Source organism: Leptodactylus fuscus, chromosome 9, assembly GCF_031893055.1.
Source record: "Leptodactylus fuscus isolate aLepFus1 chromosome 9, aLepFus1.hap2, whole genome shotgun sequence".
Taxonomy (NCBI): Eukaryota; Metazoa; Chordata; class Amphibia; order Anura; family Leptodactylidae; genus Leptodactylus; species Leptodactylus fuscus.
In genome coordinates, this window is record NC_134273.1 from 63,069,916 (window position 1) to 63,087,612 (window position 17,697).

The 17,697-nt window shown below is 43.5% G+C and overlaps 1 protein-coding gene across 2 annotated transcripts in view; it reads left to right on the plus strand.

Annotated features, from left to right (window-relative positions):
* The first annotated feature begins 10,788 nt into the window (after positions 1-10,788).
* The window catches only part of WDR47 (WD repeat domain 47), a 35,375-nt gene continuing 28,466 nt past the window's right edge, over positions 10,789-17,697 (plus strand). The window contains exons 1-2 of one of the 2 annotated variants that reach the window (XM_075286423.1): positions 10,895-10,975; positions 16,624-16,697. In XM_075286423.1, the coding sequence (XP_075142524.1) occupies positions 16,689-16,697 (9 nt within the window). In that variant the 5' untranslated portion in view covers positions 10,895-10,975; positions 16,624-16,688. Of the gene's footprint in view, positions 10,976-16,623; positions 16,698-17,697 lie in introns of both variants that reach the window. The other variant, XM_075286422.1, reaches the window with a different exon arrangement.

A 17,697-nucleotide genomic window follows, 5' to 3' on the forward strand; every position in this document is an offset into this window, starting at 1 on the left:
TCCGCACTGCGTTTTTTTCCACAAAGTTGGCATGGGATTCGCATGAATCCCATCCTCTTTGCTTGCACTGTAAAACGTCGCGTTTCCACCACGGGCAAATTGCGGCGTTTACGCCCAGTGGGGCCCCGGCCTAAAGATCCTAAAAAGCTAGTCACCTAAATTCTTATGAAAAAAAATATGTAACACACTAAATACCTAATGAATTATACAAGATTAATAATTGAATAATGTAAAATTAAAAATAATTAATCAAAAGTTAACTTTTTCCGACTCAAACTCCATCCAAAATTGGTCTCTGACTCCACAGCCCTGTGAAAAATGGCAACCTTTTTTAAAAATCGAAATTTTGCTATACTTTTTAGTATATTAGGTCCATGAAAAACAGATGCCATCTATGATTTTCATCGACCCATAGACCCATCGATTCAGAACTGATCATGGCCATATCTCAGTTGATCCGCTGTGTTCTGTCCATTGAGAACACAGACAGCATATGGCGGTGGTTAATGTGTGAATAAGACTAAGACTTCTCTACACAATGACCTCCGAAATATCAGGCGCTGGGCTGAGAGATACTGTGAATTAGCGACTTAGAGATGAGCGAACACTGTTCGGATCAGCCGATCCGAACAGCACGCACCCATAGAAATGAATGGAAGCACCTGTGACGCCGGATGCCGGCAAAGTCAGCGTCACAGGTGCTTCCATTCATTTCTATGGGAGCGTGCTGTTCGGATCGGCTGATCCGAACAGTGTTCGCTCATATCTACATTATAGTACAGAACCTCTTGTGGTATTTTGGATTCCCTTCTAAAATGAATTAATTTATACTGTCCTAAAATCCATTTTATATTCTAAGTATTAACAGTCTAGATGTATTAAAAATCTAAGTTGTCTTCTTTTATTTTCCATGTTTTTCTTGATTTTATTAGTATTATTACTTCTTGTATTTTCACTGTCGGAGCTATTTATGCAGTATTATCATTTTTTTAATCATTTTTCCCTTTTAACCCAGTTATCTTTCTGCAGTGTTTTTAGATCATTTGTTTTATATGATCTTTTATCATTCGTCTGTCATACGCTACATATACCGTTTTGGGTATCCATTTTAGTTTGCCATAGTGCTCCAACAGTAGAAACCTGCACATTTGCTTAAAGAGAGTACTGTATTCAGTATGATAATCATGTGTCTTTTCATGGAGTAACACAGACTATATGACCGATGTTTCGACATCTTCAAAGGCATCCAGAACCTTTACATGACTGACGTTTTGTATGAATGTTCACAAGGACGTGTCTCATTAATATGAATCTGTGTCATATTGTTTGCATGTAAATGAGATCTAAACAATTGTGTAGATACTATGTATATTGGTGTGTGTGTACATATATGTGATAGGTAAAAGGAAACCTGCACATTTTAGCTTGCAACGTCATCACTGCAAGCAATGGAAAATAAAAGATCTCTTCACTGCATTGTTTTGCTTTGTGCTGGTTATTTTACCGGACGGGACGCCGTATGAAATACCGCATCATGAAATAAAATGTAGCATCCTATGGTTGTAACTATTGTTATTTGTATACCTAGATAGATTGTTAGATTTGGCTACAATATACCTAAACTTAGTCATCGGTAGGATTATAACTTCTGGGGACCCTTGTGATCCCTAGAATTTTGTTGCCGAGTGTGCATGCCTGCCGGCCACAAGAAAGTAGCCGCTTACACAGTATTGTAAGCGGCCATTTTCTTGTGGCCAGCGGGCATGCGCAGTCGGCTTTGCCCTAGGCCTAGAAGTTTGAAGCCTGTGCCGGAAGAAGACGTGTGAAGAGCCCGTTCCTGAAGAAGATGGAGGCGGCGCTGGAGAGTTCTCTCGCAGCATTGGAGACGCCCCCAGTGCTGTTTGAGTGCTGAGGCCCGCCCCCAGTGCTGCGAGAGAACTCATTTGCATACCGACGAAAACCGGGATTTCTACCGAACGGCGATGCAGAGAAGACTTCTAAAGGTAGTAGAAGAATAGCCTTTCTTAAGGCTATTCTGACGTGTTAGTCACAAAAAATTGAGTTTTAATGATAGGATCCCTTTAAGATACATGGGGCAGATTTCTGAAGGCTTCATACCATGTAAGTTGGTGGAGAATGCACTTCATTTATGACCAGGTGAACGCTCTGCCAGAAAAGTGACTAGGGCGGCACAGACCTGAAAAAGCCACATTTGTTATATTTTATGCCTTTTATGTCAGAACACTGGCAAATCGCCTGGCAGGGCGATGGATTTTTTAAGACCTCACATAGTATAGCCACAGAAGTTGTCTAGTGTTAGTAAAGGTAAATATAAGTGGCAATAACTTGTGGTGCTTGATCGCTATAGTAGTGGTAGGGGAAATGGATTACTCCTGATACCTAGGACATCTTGATAAAACAAACAAAAAAATAAAATTCACATTTGTACACAATAACTTGGTGAGCTTTGGGTTATGAACCTATCACGTGTAAAATGTAGTCCAACTTGCTGTGTTGCGAAGTCAAGAAGGCGGTCCTATAAGTGATTCACCACCTCCCCTCTATGACTGTGCAATACACAAATAGCTGTCAATCACTAGTAGGAGTGCCTCCTGAGATAGCTGTTGATCACTAGTAGGACCGCCTCCTGAGATAGCTGTCGATCACTAGTAGGACCGCCTCCAGAGATAGCTGTCGATCACTAGTAGGACCGCCTCCTGAGAGCTGTCAATCACTAGTAGGACCGCCTCCTGAGAGCTGTTAGTCACTAGTAGGACCGCCTCCTGAGATAGCTGTCGATCACTAGTAGGACCGCCTCCTGAGAGCTGTCAATCACTAGTAGGACCGCCTCCTGAGAGAGCTGTTAGTCACTAGTAGGACCGCCTCCTGAGATAGCTGTCGATCACTAGTAGGACCGCCTCCAGAGATAGCTGTCGATCACTAGTAGGACTGCCTCCTGAGATAGCTGGCGATCACTAGTAGGACCGCCTCCTGAGATAGCTGGCGATCACTAGTAGGACCGCCTCCTGAGATATCTGTCAATCACTACGGTAGTAGGACCGCCTCCTTGGCTTTTTAACACAGTACAGAGATTTCAGTGGATAAATGAAACGCTATACATTAATCTGCTCAGCTCCTCCTGCTCTATAACATGCACTCTGCAGACTGACGCTGGGTTCACACCTGCGTTTGGGGTCTCTGTTCTATGGTTTCCGTCTTCTGCATGCCAGAAGACGGAAACCATAGACCGGGTCCGGTCGTGCGCGGCGGTGAGCGTTTTAGGCTCTCCGCCGCGAAACCGGATTTTTTTTTATCCGGACACAGAGTACTGCATGTCCGACTCTGTGTCCGGATTATAAAACCCGGTTTCGCGGCGGAGAGCCTAAAACGCTCACCGCCGCGCACGGCCGGACATCTCTCTCACCCATTCAAATGAATGGGTGAGAGAGACTCCTGCAGGTTTCCGTATCCTGCCTGTGTTTTAGGCAGGAAACGGAAACCTAAGTACGGAGTGCCGGGCCGCAGATGTGAACGAGCCCTGAACAGTATTTTCCATATAACAGATTCCCTTTGAATGCTTGTGAAAAACACCATGTATTATAAGCAGTTTTCAAAAAGTGTTTTAGTGGTAATTTTATTTGTACATTTTTGAACAAATCCAAGAATTTATGGGAAAAGGGCTATAGGGATTTATATGGAAATATATAAGAATGGAATGCTCTACCCCCAGTCACTAACCCAAAACCTGCATAACCATGTGGCCGTAAAAAGTTTGACATTGTTACTTTCTAGGTTTACTGTTCACTATAGAATTGAACATCTCATCTCACTGTGTTTTAATGTAAGGGGAAAACACCTAAAAAATGCAGCAAAATTGTAATGCATGAATTGAGCCTAAAGTTGTCCATACACATTAGATTTCAGCCGACTATAAGCTACATGAATGCTAAATATGTTTCTTTGTGACCGAATGACCACAGGGTTTTAGTCTGCCAACAGAAGATTGACCATGCTCAGATGTCCAGCCAGTGGTTGGATGAAATATTAATGTTTTGCATAATCACTTCCATTTGGCTGATCTTCTTACAGCTTGTGCAGAGATGGCAGACTGGGAGAGCCCTTTACGGGGTGATGTTTGATTAATGGGTTTGGGGCAAAAATGGGAGTGGCCTTTGGATGGGGGGCTTCTGTAAATAGGTGTGGCTAAGTGTATTCAGACTCCCTATATTAGGCCCTATTCAGATCTGAGTTCGGGGAGTCTTCTCGGGGGCCCCACCGAACGTAAACCTATCTGCAGAAAAAAGCAGTTACTTAAAGAGGACCTCTCTTCACCTGGGGCACATGCGGTGTAATACACCACTAGAAAGCTGACAGTACACTGAATTCAGCGCATTGTCGGCTTTCACGTTCTGTGCCCTGGGTGAAGAGCTATTGGTGCCGCTACCGAAGCTCTTCACTGTCAGAAGGGTGTTTCTGACAGTCAGTCAGGAACGCCCTTTCTCACAGCAGCATTTATAGTGCTGTACTGTGAGAGGGGCATTCCTTACCGCCCAGCAATGAGAAGACGAGTACTGGGGGAGGGGGGGCGTTCCTAACTGTTCAGCGTCATCTCTGGGCAGTAAACAATACCCCCTATCACAGTACAGCATTACAGACACCTAGGAGTTTGAAGCCAGCGCCGGAAGAAGACGTGAAGAGAGGCCGTTCCTGAAAAAGATGGAGGTGTCGCTGGAGAGTTCTCTTGTAGCATTGGGGACGTCCCATACCAACAAAAAACAGGATTTCTACCGAACGGCGGCCCAGAGAAGACATCTAAAGGTAGGAGAAGAATAGACTTTCTTAAGGCTATTCCTATGTGTTAGTCACAAAAAACTGAGTTTTAATGATGGGATCCCTTTAATATAGAAAACTAACAATTCATCACATAAAATGTGGTCTAGGTAAGGAGGCGGTCGTCTCAAAGAGGTGGTCTTCTGGAGAGGATTCTATGTATTTCGCTATTTGGTTACATTCCCTGACCTAAATTTTATTAAAGGAATTCTATCAATAGAATTTCCTTTTTTAACTAAGTACACGTGGGAATAGCCTTAAGAAAGGTTATTCTTCTCTAACCTTTATTATTCTGATCCAGCCACTGTTCCTGAGAAATTTCTTCTTTCTTCCATATGTAAATGAGTTTTGAGACAGCAATGGGGGCCTCCCCTGTACTGTCTGAAAACTCTCCGCCTCTTCTCCCGCATCACCTTCTTGTCTTTATCCAAAGGGGCTGAGTGCGCATGTCTGTCGGCCAAACGGGAGAGACCACAGGAATATGATTGTAAGACATGTGCAGCTGGCGCAGTCAGCCATTTTCCTGTGGCCGAATGGGAGACATTTCTCAGGAACGGCGGCGTAGATCAGAATAATAAAGGTAAGAGAAGAATAGACTTTCATATGGGTATTCCTACGTGTACTTAGTTAAAAAAAGGAATTCTAATGATAGAATCCCTTTAACTCTTATTGGGAGGGAGGAAAAAGTCACCAAGTTCAGCATTGCTTTTTGACATTATAAATTTTGTCCAATTCATAGTACAGTATAAATAAAATATATGAATTCTACATATCGTTATGATTACAGCATTAAACACTTTTTTTTTTTTTTTTTTAAGCCATCGCTTTGTGTCTACATGATCTGAGAACCAAAAAAATTACACAGAACGAGTTGGACTTTCAATTGGTATAATTCTGGGGTTAAATACAACTTTTTAATCACTTTGTATTCTATTTTTTTGGTAACATGGTGACCAATAAACCACTTCTACAAATAGATTTTTTTTAATTTTTAAATGTGGTCACCCTAATAAATAATATATTTGTTTGTTTGTATTTCTCAGTCTCAGGCTAGGTTCACATCTGTGCTCGGGTTTCCGAAAGGGACAGCTATGAACGTAGCCAGAAGTCACAGAGTTATCCTCAAGTGGAGCTGACGGGGATCATCAATACTAACAACACGCTCTGCTGAGATGCTGGAACAATCACGGGCACAGCGCAAGGAAGGAGTTTAGCGGCATGCCAGCTTGACAGCTGCCAAAACGCCGGCGCAGGCGGATTATCAACTCCAACAACACGCTAATTATATGGCTTCCCAGCGAGCTGCTGAGATGCTGGAACAATCACGGGCACAGTGGAGGAATGAATTCAGCGGCAGGCCAGCTTAAGAGCTGGCGAAACACCAGGCAAACCATAGAGGTCAGCAATTTGCTGAATATAGGCGGCTCATCGACGCCAACAACACGCAGAAGAAGTCGTGGGCAGAGAGACACACACACATATGACATACAAAATACACAAGTGCAAAACTGGGCAATTCTTATAGGCCCACTATACAAAAATTACATATATACCCATGTGAAGTCGGGTCCTCCTACTAGTAGATTATAATAGGGTACATTGAGTGTCCGTCAGGTCCTCTATGCAGGATTTTTCACTCCACCAATTTTAGATAGAGTCTGTGGTGGAGACTCCAGTGCAGATGTGACCCTAGCCTTAATTTACAAATCCTGTTCACTACATTTATTATGTATTTTAGACACCTTTTTTTGCCTGTCCACAATTGGTGTGACTTGTTGAGAAGAGGTGTTACTTAGCATGCAGCAATTTGCAATATTTTAGCTAAAAATGTTGATGTAAAGTAAGACTCACGCACATGGGTTATTATTCTGGAAGTTGCCTGCAATTTTTTATTTTTTTTGTAAATTTTCAGTTTTTATTAACCCCTTCCCGCCGATGGCATTTTTTGATTTTCGTTTTTGACTCCCCTCCTTCTAAACCCCATAACTTTTTTATTTCTCCGCTCCCAGAGCCATATGAGGTCTTAATTTTTGCGGGACAAATTTTTCTTCATGATGCTACCATTAATTATTCTATATAATGTACTGGGAAGCAGGAAAAAAATTCAGAATGGAGTGGATTTGAAGAAAAAATGCATTTCTGCGACTTTGGTTTTACGGCGTTCACTGTGCAGCCAAAATGACATGTCCCCTATATTCTGTGTTTCAGTACGGTTCCAGGGATACCAAATTTATATGGTTTTATTTACATTTTGACCCCTAAAAAAAATTCCAAAACGGTGTTAAAAAAATTTTTTTCTAAAAGTCGCCATATTCCGACGGCCGTAACTTTTTTTATACGTAAGTGTACGGGGATGCATAGGGCGTCTTTTTTTGCGGGGTCGGGTGTACTTTTTAGTTCTACCATTTTCGGGAAATGTTATTGCTTTGATCACTTTTTATTCAAATTTTTATCAGAATCAAAACAGTGAAAAAATGGCGGTTTGGCACTTTCGACTATTTTTCCCGATACGGCGTTTACCGAACAGGAAAAATATTTTTATAGATTTGTAGAGCGGGCGATTTCGGACGCGGGGATACCTAACATGTATATGTTTCACAGTTTTTAACTACTTTTATATCTGTTCTAGGGAAAGGGGGGTGATTTGAACTTTTAATTCTTTTTATATTTTTTTAAACTTTTTTTTTGCATTTATTAGACCCCCTAGGGGTGTTGAACCCCAGGGGGTCTGACCACTAATGCAATGCATTACAATGCTAATGCATTGCAAAAAAGCATCCTTTCTTTTGCAGGCTGCATAGACCAGCCTGCAAAAGAGAGGCTTTGCAGACAAGCCTGGGAGCCTGTACAAAGCTCCCGGCTGTCATGGCAACGGGACGTCAGCCCTGGAGCATGCTCCAGGAGCCGGCGATCCCGGCCAAAATGGCGGCACCCATGCGCCGCCGGGAAAATGGTGCCTCCGGCGCCTTTGCCCGCGGCACCGGAGGGGCTAATGCCTCCGATCGGTCCGGGGACCGATCGGAGGCATTAGAGCCGGTTGTCTACTGCTTAAAGCAGTAGACACCCGGCGGCTATGGCGGCCGCCCGGCTCCCGGGCGGTCGCCATAGTTACAGACCCGACATGCGCCGTACTATTACGGCGCATGTCGGGAAGGGGTTAATTTTATTAAAATTTACAATACAGAAGAACAAGAGTCTCATAAAATTGTATTGTCAAATAACATACACACATATCTTTCACAAACTGTAACAAGAAAATGTTGTTTTTATACCGTGTTAGCCAGTGGGTAGGAAATAGAAAAAAAACAAAAACAAACTTGAGAGTCTTCAGTAGATGATACCTTTTTTAATGGCTAACTTATAATGACAGATTATAATGTTTCGAAGCTCTCGGCTTCTTCTTCAGATATAACTAAAAACAATTTCTGAAGGCTGCATATTTATATACAACAGGACACATAGGGATAGAATTTTAGGAGGGAAGGGGGAAGAGGCTTATTGGTATTTACATGTAAACAGTTCCCATGTTCTTATCTTTATGGCTGTCTAAGTTCAGTGATTTCTTTAAGATTACATGAACCCATGTGAAAGGTTCATTCCATTCTCCAGAGTGTTAACATTTCCATACGGACAGAAAAGATGCAAAACCTGCCCTCACATGCTGACCACTGACAAAATAGACCAAACTCTAACAGGAAATATAAAATCCCAGGTACGTTCACCTGTAACACACCTAATGTAGTGTATTTAATAATATGCACCAAATGTTCCACTGATAATCTGTATGTTGGAGAGACTGGTCAGAAGCTCAGAATGAGAATGAACGCACATCGCCATACGATTAGAGAACAAAGACTGGACCTTCCCGTGTCAAAACATTTCTGCAATGAAGATCATAATATCACCAATGACATGAAAATTTTGATTTTAAGAGGGAATTTTAAATCAAGGAAAAAGAGACGGATTTATGAGTACAAGAGCATGACCCTATTTAACACTCTGGAGAATGGAATGAACCTTTCACATGGGTTCACAGGTCCCCTGTGCTGCCTGAAGACACTTCAGTGACACCCTTCCTCTTCTACAGCAGCGCCTCTGCACCGCGTCCTCATGTCTTCTTCCGGTGAGACTGCATTTGCTCCTGTAGTGGCCACAGAAAAATGGCCAACAAGACATGCGCAGTTGGCTCTGCCCGATTGCAGATTGTATATCTTGTCAGCCATTTCTCTGTGGTCGCTACGTGATTATACTTTACATACGCAGTATGCTCATGTAATTCTACAGAGTACAGAACATGCTCAGTATGCTTTGTACTCCATAGAACTACATGATTGTACTACGCATGTGCAGTATGCTCATGTAGTGGCCACAGAAAAATGGCCGACAAGACATGCACAGTCGAACATTTTTCTGTGGCTGCTACATGGGTGAACGCAGTCTCACTGGAAGAAGACAACAGGAGTACACAGAAAAAGGGCGTCACTGGAGAGTCTGCAGGCAGCACAGGGGACCGCCCTCTGTGCTGTCTGAAGACTCATTTACATATGGAGAAAACTGGGAATATCAGCGGAACGGCAGTGCAGAGAAAAATTGTAAAAGTAGGGGAAGAATAGCCTGGTAGTACTGAAAAAAGGGAGTCTAAGGCTTAGTTCACACGCAGTTCCGCGTGTGCATATTCTGTCGCGGATGCCGTGCACCTTACCGGTATCCCGTCGCGGCTTTCCACTCCGGATTAGGCCCAAATGAATGGGCCAAGTCCGGAGCGTAATGCTGCGAATTGGTAGATTCTGTGGATTCCGCCTGAAGAAAGGGCAGATCACTTCTTTTTTCCGCTAGCGACAACATGCCGCTATCGGAAAAAAGAACGCTAGCAGACTCCATAGACCACCATTGTGAGGGGGCGGATTATGACGTGGATTCTGCACCAAAACGGGGTGGAAGAAGCTGTTTCTTATCTCTTTATTGTGACATCACAGTGTTTCTTGTCCCTGTACTCTGATTAATGTCCCTGTTATCCCTATATTGCAATATCACTGTTTAGTATGCTTGTGTTTGTATTACCATTGTACTGTGATATCACTGTGTTTGCACTATCCCTGTATTGTGACATCATTATGTTTGCTACCTCTGTTCTGTGACATCACTCTTTAGTATCCTTGTACAGAAAACATTAGGTGCTTTTCTAATGGTTTCAGCTGTTAATATCACTTTATTTTGGCATCACTGTGTTTATTATTATCACTTTTTACTAGTTCTTGTACTGTGACATCACTGTTTACCATACACTAGGTTCACACTAACAATGATATTACAGTTTGCACTATACAGTCTCATTCCGTTTACTATCCCTCTGCTGTGACATCATAGTTTGTACTATCTCTGTACTGTGACATCATCCTGTTTACTATCCTTCTGCTGTGACATCATAGTTTGTACTATCTCTGTACTGTGACATCATTCTGTTTACTATCCCTCTTCTGTGACATCATAGTTTGTACTAGCTCTGTATTGTGACATCATTCTGTTTACTATCCCTCTCCTGTGATGTCATAGTTTATGCTAGCTCTGTACTGTGACATCATCCTGTTTGCTATCCCTCTGCTGTGACGTCATAGTTTGTACTATCTCTGTACTGTGTGTACTATCTGTGTACTGTGACATCATTGTTTCCTATCCTTATACAGTATGTGATTATGAGAAAAAAAACATCTCCATTCAACAATTCCAGTTAATAGCCCCTCTCTAGCCATCCTTCTGTGGCTGATATCAGAGAACAACAACTTGCTTTCAAGAGCATATAGAAAGACGTGCAGGCTGCCATCCGCTCAGTGTGTGCTGCGCTCAGCATCCTCCGGCTCTCCGGTCACGTGACGTGCTCTCCTTCCCTCACATCCCCATCATGTGTACCGCGCCCTCTCAGGCAGATCTGCAGCCAGCTCTGCCCGGGGGCCTCACACAGCGGATTGTGATTGGTTACCGGCGGATCCGCTTGACAACCGCAACCTGAGAGAAAAGAGACGCAGAGACAGGGTGGTGCGGCCCGTGCACCGGGTGTATGCTGGGAGGAGCGCTGTCTGCACCGGCACCAGGAGACAACAAAGCCGGCCGGGATTCTGGGACACCGGACCGGGAGACAGGAAACCAGGTACCAGGAGGCTGCGTATATGACAGGTCTGAATAGGGCATTGACTGAGCCATCAATACAGGTCTCCATCTGGGGTGGACACTGCAGGGTGCGCGGGATGTGCCTGCCATGGGGGATCTGCCTGCCATGGGGATCCTGCTCTCAGATCCTCCTGATCCAACTTAAAGAGGAGATCCAGTCCGCATGGCCCTCTTATAGATAGATGAGAAGATGCCTTCATGATGTCTGTGATCTCCATCATCCACTGACATAGGGATTTCCCATCATCAGCCTTTATGACCTATTCACAGTGTGGAATCGTAGGGGACTCGCAGCTAGCGCCGCTTAAGAGCAGATCCCTCCAAGTATCCTGTATGATTGGGGTGGTAGCACCACATGCAGGGTCGCTGCTCCATACACTTCACTGGGACTGATGGAAATTGCTGAGTACAGTGCTGTGTCCCATAGAAATGGAGCAGGGTCTGTGTGTTGGGGGGGGGGGTTACCAGCCACCAGCCACTTCTCCTCTATCAGGTATACAAAGGATGAGTGTTATAGGCAAGAAAAAAGTGTAGGACTGGAGGAATAAGTCTCCTGTCCGTTCTGTTGGGTTTGTCGGGAAGGATAGCCTGGTGTAAATGACGGACACCAGGACCAAATCCCAATAGACTTCCCGTTCTTAAAGTCAGGCAGTAAGTCCGTGTGGTCCATTAAGTGTCATGGCTACCAGTCGTGTGACCGATCAAGCACTATTGTTACAAAAGAGTTAATTTTTTTCACTTTTCTTGGAGTACCACTTTATTCTCCTTTAACACTGCCCTTGGAGTTATTACCCGATACAGTTTTCTAAGCAAATGGCCATTCCTATCACTGGAGAGTTACCTGGAATGTTAGATCAGAAGTCTGAGCCGTACCAAAGGGTTTAGGGGGACACTATAGCTTGTCCATTTTGGAAACCGTTCATAGGTGACACCTGCATACCTGGAGCTTTGACGTATCACACTTACTAAGATCCCCCTTGTGATCTGTATGTGCTCCGCACTTATAAGCAGGCTCATGTTCTGGGACTTGTAGTCCTTCTCCTTATATATAACATTTCACAGGTCACCTGTTTATTGCCGTTTCCTGTAGTGAGAGATTGTATTCTAAGCAGTTTCCTATAATGTTCTTAGTATTGCACCTTGTACAAATGTGAATGGGTCCAGTAATAATACTGTGAAGATCTTTACTGCTCCCCCCCCCCACCATCTGTAAATTCTGTGTGTATGTGTATATATATATATATATATATATATATATATAAATATAAGCGATGCTTTATTTGGCAATTGCTTTGGCCACTCATTAGTCAGATTGGATGACTACATGCCTGATGCCCCGTTACACCTGGAATATTGCTAGATTTTAATAGGGTCTTGTATGCCGTATAGAAAGCTTGCTGGTCCTAGTAATATCAGATTTACATCTTGGCTTCTTTATGCAGCTTCCGTTACATTGAACGACTCGGTTTCCCTTTTGAATCAAGGGAGTGACCCAGCTGTCAAATAGTGAGCTGTTGTTGTTTATGCAAGCAGTCTGGTGAGGGGCCTGTCTGCTAGATAGTGAGCACGCCTTCACCGTGGGAGTGATGGGGGAGCGGCAGCTGAGAGAGCTATCCCACCCACCCCTTATGTCTTCTCCGGCTGGGAAAAGGATACAGACAGAATGTCATTTCCTTTGTTGCATGTGGTTGTAGATTTCAGGATTGCTTTCTTATTATTCCGCACCCAGAATAGGATTGGGATGGAGCCTCCTATCCAGATGGGAGAGCCAGTCTGTTCAATTATTCATGGTGCAATGTGCAAATTAGCCCCCCTGTGCCAGTGAATGGGTGGCAGTGCTGTGTCTCAGATACATGCCCTGGGCAATGAAAGCAAAGAGCAGCCTCGCACCAGTCTCAGGTGGCAGCAGTTATTACAGAATAACGGGTGTTGGCATAATAATATGGTAAGTGATAGGCATAGCTCAGTGCACAGAGCAAACACTGATAGCCGGATTTCTCAAGCTGAGAAAGGTCTCCTGCCATTAGGACCAAAACCTCACAGTGTAGGGAATAAAACACATATACCTCGAGTGCTAGCCATTCTTTATAAATATATATATAATATAATTTTTTTGGAGAGTAGTGACATACAGTCTGGTGGTTTACCCCTTGTTATTTGCAGGGCCAGTCTCCTGTAGTAGAGCTCATGTTTTCCTTTATAAGCAGGGCCACAACAGGGCTAGTTTGGTTTCCAGTTTCCTTTGTGCTTCTTGGTTACTGTGTCCCAGTTGCATGGATAGCTGTGCAACATTGCACTAAGCTGAATAGCTGTCACTTATGTCACAATATATCACATAGCAACGTGCATAGCTCTTACACTCGACCAAGACACAATGTATCTGTGTGCTTATGTAGGGTAATAGTAAGGAAGTAAATCTGTTTCTTCCAGGGCTGTGGAGTTGGAAGGCCAAACCACAGACGTCTCTGCTTTTTCACAGCCTGACTCTAAGGCTACGTTCACATGGAGGAAAATGGTGAGGAATTTGGTGTGGAATTTTCCACATGGGAAAAAAAAAAGCCTCCCATTGATTTCAATAGGTTCTGCTAGCTTTTTTTTCCCAGTAGTGGAAAAAAAAGCTAGCAGAACCCATTCTGTTCCCCTCTCTGCATGAAAAACGTGGGGAGAAACGTTCTGCGAGCAGCACTTTTCTCTCTGCCTTTTTGTTGTGCGGAAACCACACGAACCCCATTATAGTCTATGGAGTCCACGGGTTTCCTTAGGTAACCACTTTTTTTAAAAAAAATTTTATGCAGATTAGGTTTCTGTTCAGGGGGTCCCCAAGTGGATTCCCAAACGGAAACACATGTGCAGATGTGAACCGGGCCTAACTCTGTTTCTGACTCCATGGGTGTATTTCTCCTTGGTTATTAATGCACATACACCCTTAGTGGCTTAAAGGGGCTCTGTCATGGGAAGAAGTCATTTTTAGCTAATCACATACTTGCATAACCTTTAGAGAGGCTATTCCGCACATACCTTTTGTATGTAAATTGCCTCAGTAGTTTTTGAATGAGACTGTTTTTATTCCTATGCTAATTAGCCTTCTCCATGCACTGGAAGTGTCTTTGTGCACTGTTTGCTGTTGTATACAGCACAGGCTGCTGCTGCTGACTCCTCCTCCCTGCTCTCTCACACAGCGCACAGCAGGGAGAGGAGAGCTGGCTGAGAACTTCCTGTGCACGGAGGAGGCTAATTAGCATAGGAATAAAAACATAGACATTATAGTCTATGGGGTCCGTGTGCTTTTACAGAGCAGCGTTTGCAATTGCGATTGTGTTCCGTCTAGGGGGTCTCCATGTGGACTCCAACCGGACGGAATACATACGCTGTAATAGCAGTTACACATGGAGCCTGGTGGACCCTATTGACTATAATGGGGTCCATCGGGTGTCCAGTGTTTTAAAACGGAAACCAGCGAACGAAAAAGCTGCGTATGCAGGACTTTTTCGCCTGCCAATTTTCAGTGTGACGTCTCCAATGGATGTGAACGTAGCCTTAAATAAAAACTGATTTTTATTTAATATGGACTGTAATGAAAGGTCATCAGTCCTCATCCATTTGTAGCATCAGATTTTTTTTGTACGTATTAAACTGATCATCAAAACGTGATGTGAACAGCTCCCAACTCACTATTTAACCCCTTCCCGACATGCGCCGTAATAGTACGGCGCGTGTCGGGTCTGTAACTATGGCGACCGCCCGGGAGCCGGGCGGCCGTCATAGCCGCCGGGTGTCTATTGCTTTAAGCAGTAGACAACCGGCTCTAATGCCTCCGATCGGTCCCCGGACCGATCGGAGGCATTAACCCCTCCGGCGCTGCTGTCAAAGGCGCCGGAGGCGCCATCTTCCCTGCGGCGCATGGGCGCCGCCATTTTGGCAAGGATCGCCGGCTCCTGGAGCATGCTCCAGGGCCGACCCCCCGTTGCCATGACAGCCGGGAGCCTTGTTAAGGGCTCCCAGCCAGTCTGCAAATTCTCTCTTTTGCAGGCTGGTGTATACAGCCTGCAAAAGAGATGATGATTTTTTGCAATGCATTAGCATTGTAATGCATTGCATTAGTGATCAGACCCCCTGGGGTTCAACACCCCTAGGGGGTCTAATAAATGCAAAAAAAAAAAAAAAAAAAAAGTAAAAAAAAATATAAAAAAATATAAAAAGTATTAAAAGTTCAAATCACCCCCCTTTCCCTAGAACACATATAAAAGTAGTTAAAAACTGTGAAACATATACATGTTAGGTATCCCCGTGTCCGAAATCGCCCGCTCTACAAATCTATAAAAATATTTTTCCTGTTCGGTAAACGCCGTAGCAGGAAAAATAGTCAAAAGTGCCAAACCGCCGTTTTTTCACTGTTTTAATTCTGATAAAAATTTGAATAAAAAGTGATCAAAGCAATAACATTTCCCGAAAATGGTAGAACTAAAAAGTACACCCGGCCCCGCAAAAAAAGACGCCCTATGCATCCCCGTACACCTATGTATAAAAAAGTTACGGCCGTCGGAATATGGCGACTTTTAGAAAAAAAAAATTTTAACACCGTTTTGGAATTTTTTTTAGGGGTCAACATGTAAATAAAACCATATAAATTTGGTATCCCTGGAACCGTACCGAAACACAGAATATAGGGGACATATTATTTTGGCTGCACAGTGAACGCCGTAAAACCAAAGCCCGTAAGAAAGTCGCAGAAATGCATTTTTTCTTCAAATCCACCCCATTCTGAATTTTTTTCCTGCTTCCCAGTACATCATATAGAATAATTAATGGTGGCATCATGAAGAAAAAATTGTACCGCAAAAATTAAGACCTCATATGACGCTGGGAGCGGAGAAATAAAAAAGTTATGGGGTTTAGAAGGAGGGGAGTCAAAAACGAAAATCAAAAAATGCCATCGGCGGGAAGGGGTTAAAGAAACATAAGTTTAATTTTCATCAGTATTGTGAAATTGATGTCAAAAATTGTGACCAGGAAACCATCAACAAGCAGCTTACCTGCTACTGGTAAATCTTACAATAGTCTGTTTATTCTGGTTATTTCTTGTGTAAATAGGCAGGCTCATTACCATATGACTACTTTATGCCTGTTGACACATGAACAACAAAGCAGTCAGATTACCCGATGAGGTCACTATACAGACAAGCTAGATTTTGCATTTGCTGACTATAGACTCACTATGCATCCGTCCAGCATATCACCTTGGAAGTTCACGAACATCCACATGAAGTTTTCTTCTGCATAACTGTAAGGCGTACTGTCTTAGGATAGATTTCTAAAGGTAAGAGATCTTTGTGTTATAAATATGCAGGTTTATTGCAGAATATTGCGACTGACCCAGGCTACTGAACGGGGCTTGCAGAAACTCATGTAACGTATACATTCTGCAGTAATAATTTCATATGGAAATATTTGCAACAAATCTGCTGCATCTGAAGATCCCTGTAGTTTGAGCTACTGAAGTGGTACCGGCTCCGTGCCAGGGCATTATAACACGTGCAAAGGGATTCTGCAAATTTGGGCAGTAATGGAGTCTACACATGCATTCTGCATTATTGTTTGCCATAACAAACCTTTCTGATATATCCACAGGATAGGTGATAGATGTATGACCACTGAGGGTCCGACCACCACTGCTGGCAGGAACAGGCAGGACTATGGAGTTGGTAGGTCAAACCACTGACCCTAATACTAGGTTCACACTAGAATGGCATTTCCATTGTTCGAGTCCATTGGGGGAGTCGGACCACTAAGACAGCAGTTATACATGGAGTCTGACGGACCCTATTCCCTATAGTGGGATCCGTCCACTGTCTTTGGTTTTTAAACTCAAAACAGCGAAGGAAAAAGCCCACCGCAAGACTTTTTCCTCCACTGATTTTCGGTAGCAGACGTGGCCTGTCTCTGAATCATCTACTTCATAAATGGTATCAGCTATGGTCAGGCAGGAAATCTCAGGACAAAAGCCAGTGATCATATTCCTATTAAAGTATATATGCAACAAGTTGTACATTTAATTATTCTACAATATGAATAATTGTATAATATAGTTACATAGTTAGACCCGCTTCACATCTGCGTTCGGTATTCCGTTCGGTGAATCCGCTTGGAGACCCCCCGAACGGAAACCTATATGCATTAAAAAGCAGTTAGCTAAGAAACCACACGGACCCCATAGACTATAATGGTGTCCGTGTGGTTTCTTAGCTAACCGCTTTTTAATGCGTATAGGTTTCCATTTGGGGGGTCTCCAAGCAGACTCCCTGAACCAAATGCAGATGTGAATCGGGTATATGTATTGGGGTCCGTAGTGATATGAACGATCTAACTCTCTATAAAGAGTCTCTTAGACTTCTGCTGTTCTGGTATAAGCCGCATGTAGCCTGTCTTACTGCGACAAGTTGTTTGGCAGTTAACCAGTTAATCCTTCTTTCCCATCTTCACGTAGAAGGTTGGGCTGTGATAAAACCACAAATGTGCCGTACATGGGGTTGTTCTCACTAAGTTCACACCCAGATAAAGACGCTACATAAATGTATTGTGAGAGGTAGCGGCGGCAGGGTGTGCGTGGCTGTCAGACCATAGCTTTACATCTTGTCATTTATGGCTGGCGTGCCTGCGCTGTATATACAAGCATAATCGTATAGTACAGGATGCCTCATTTAA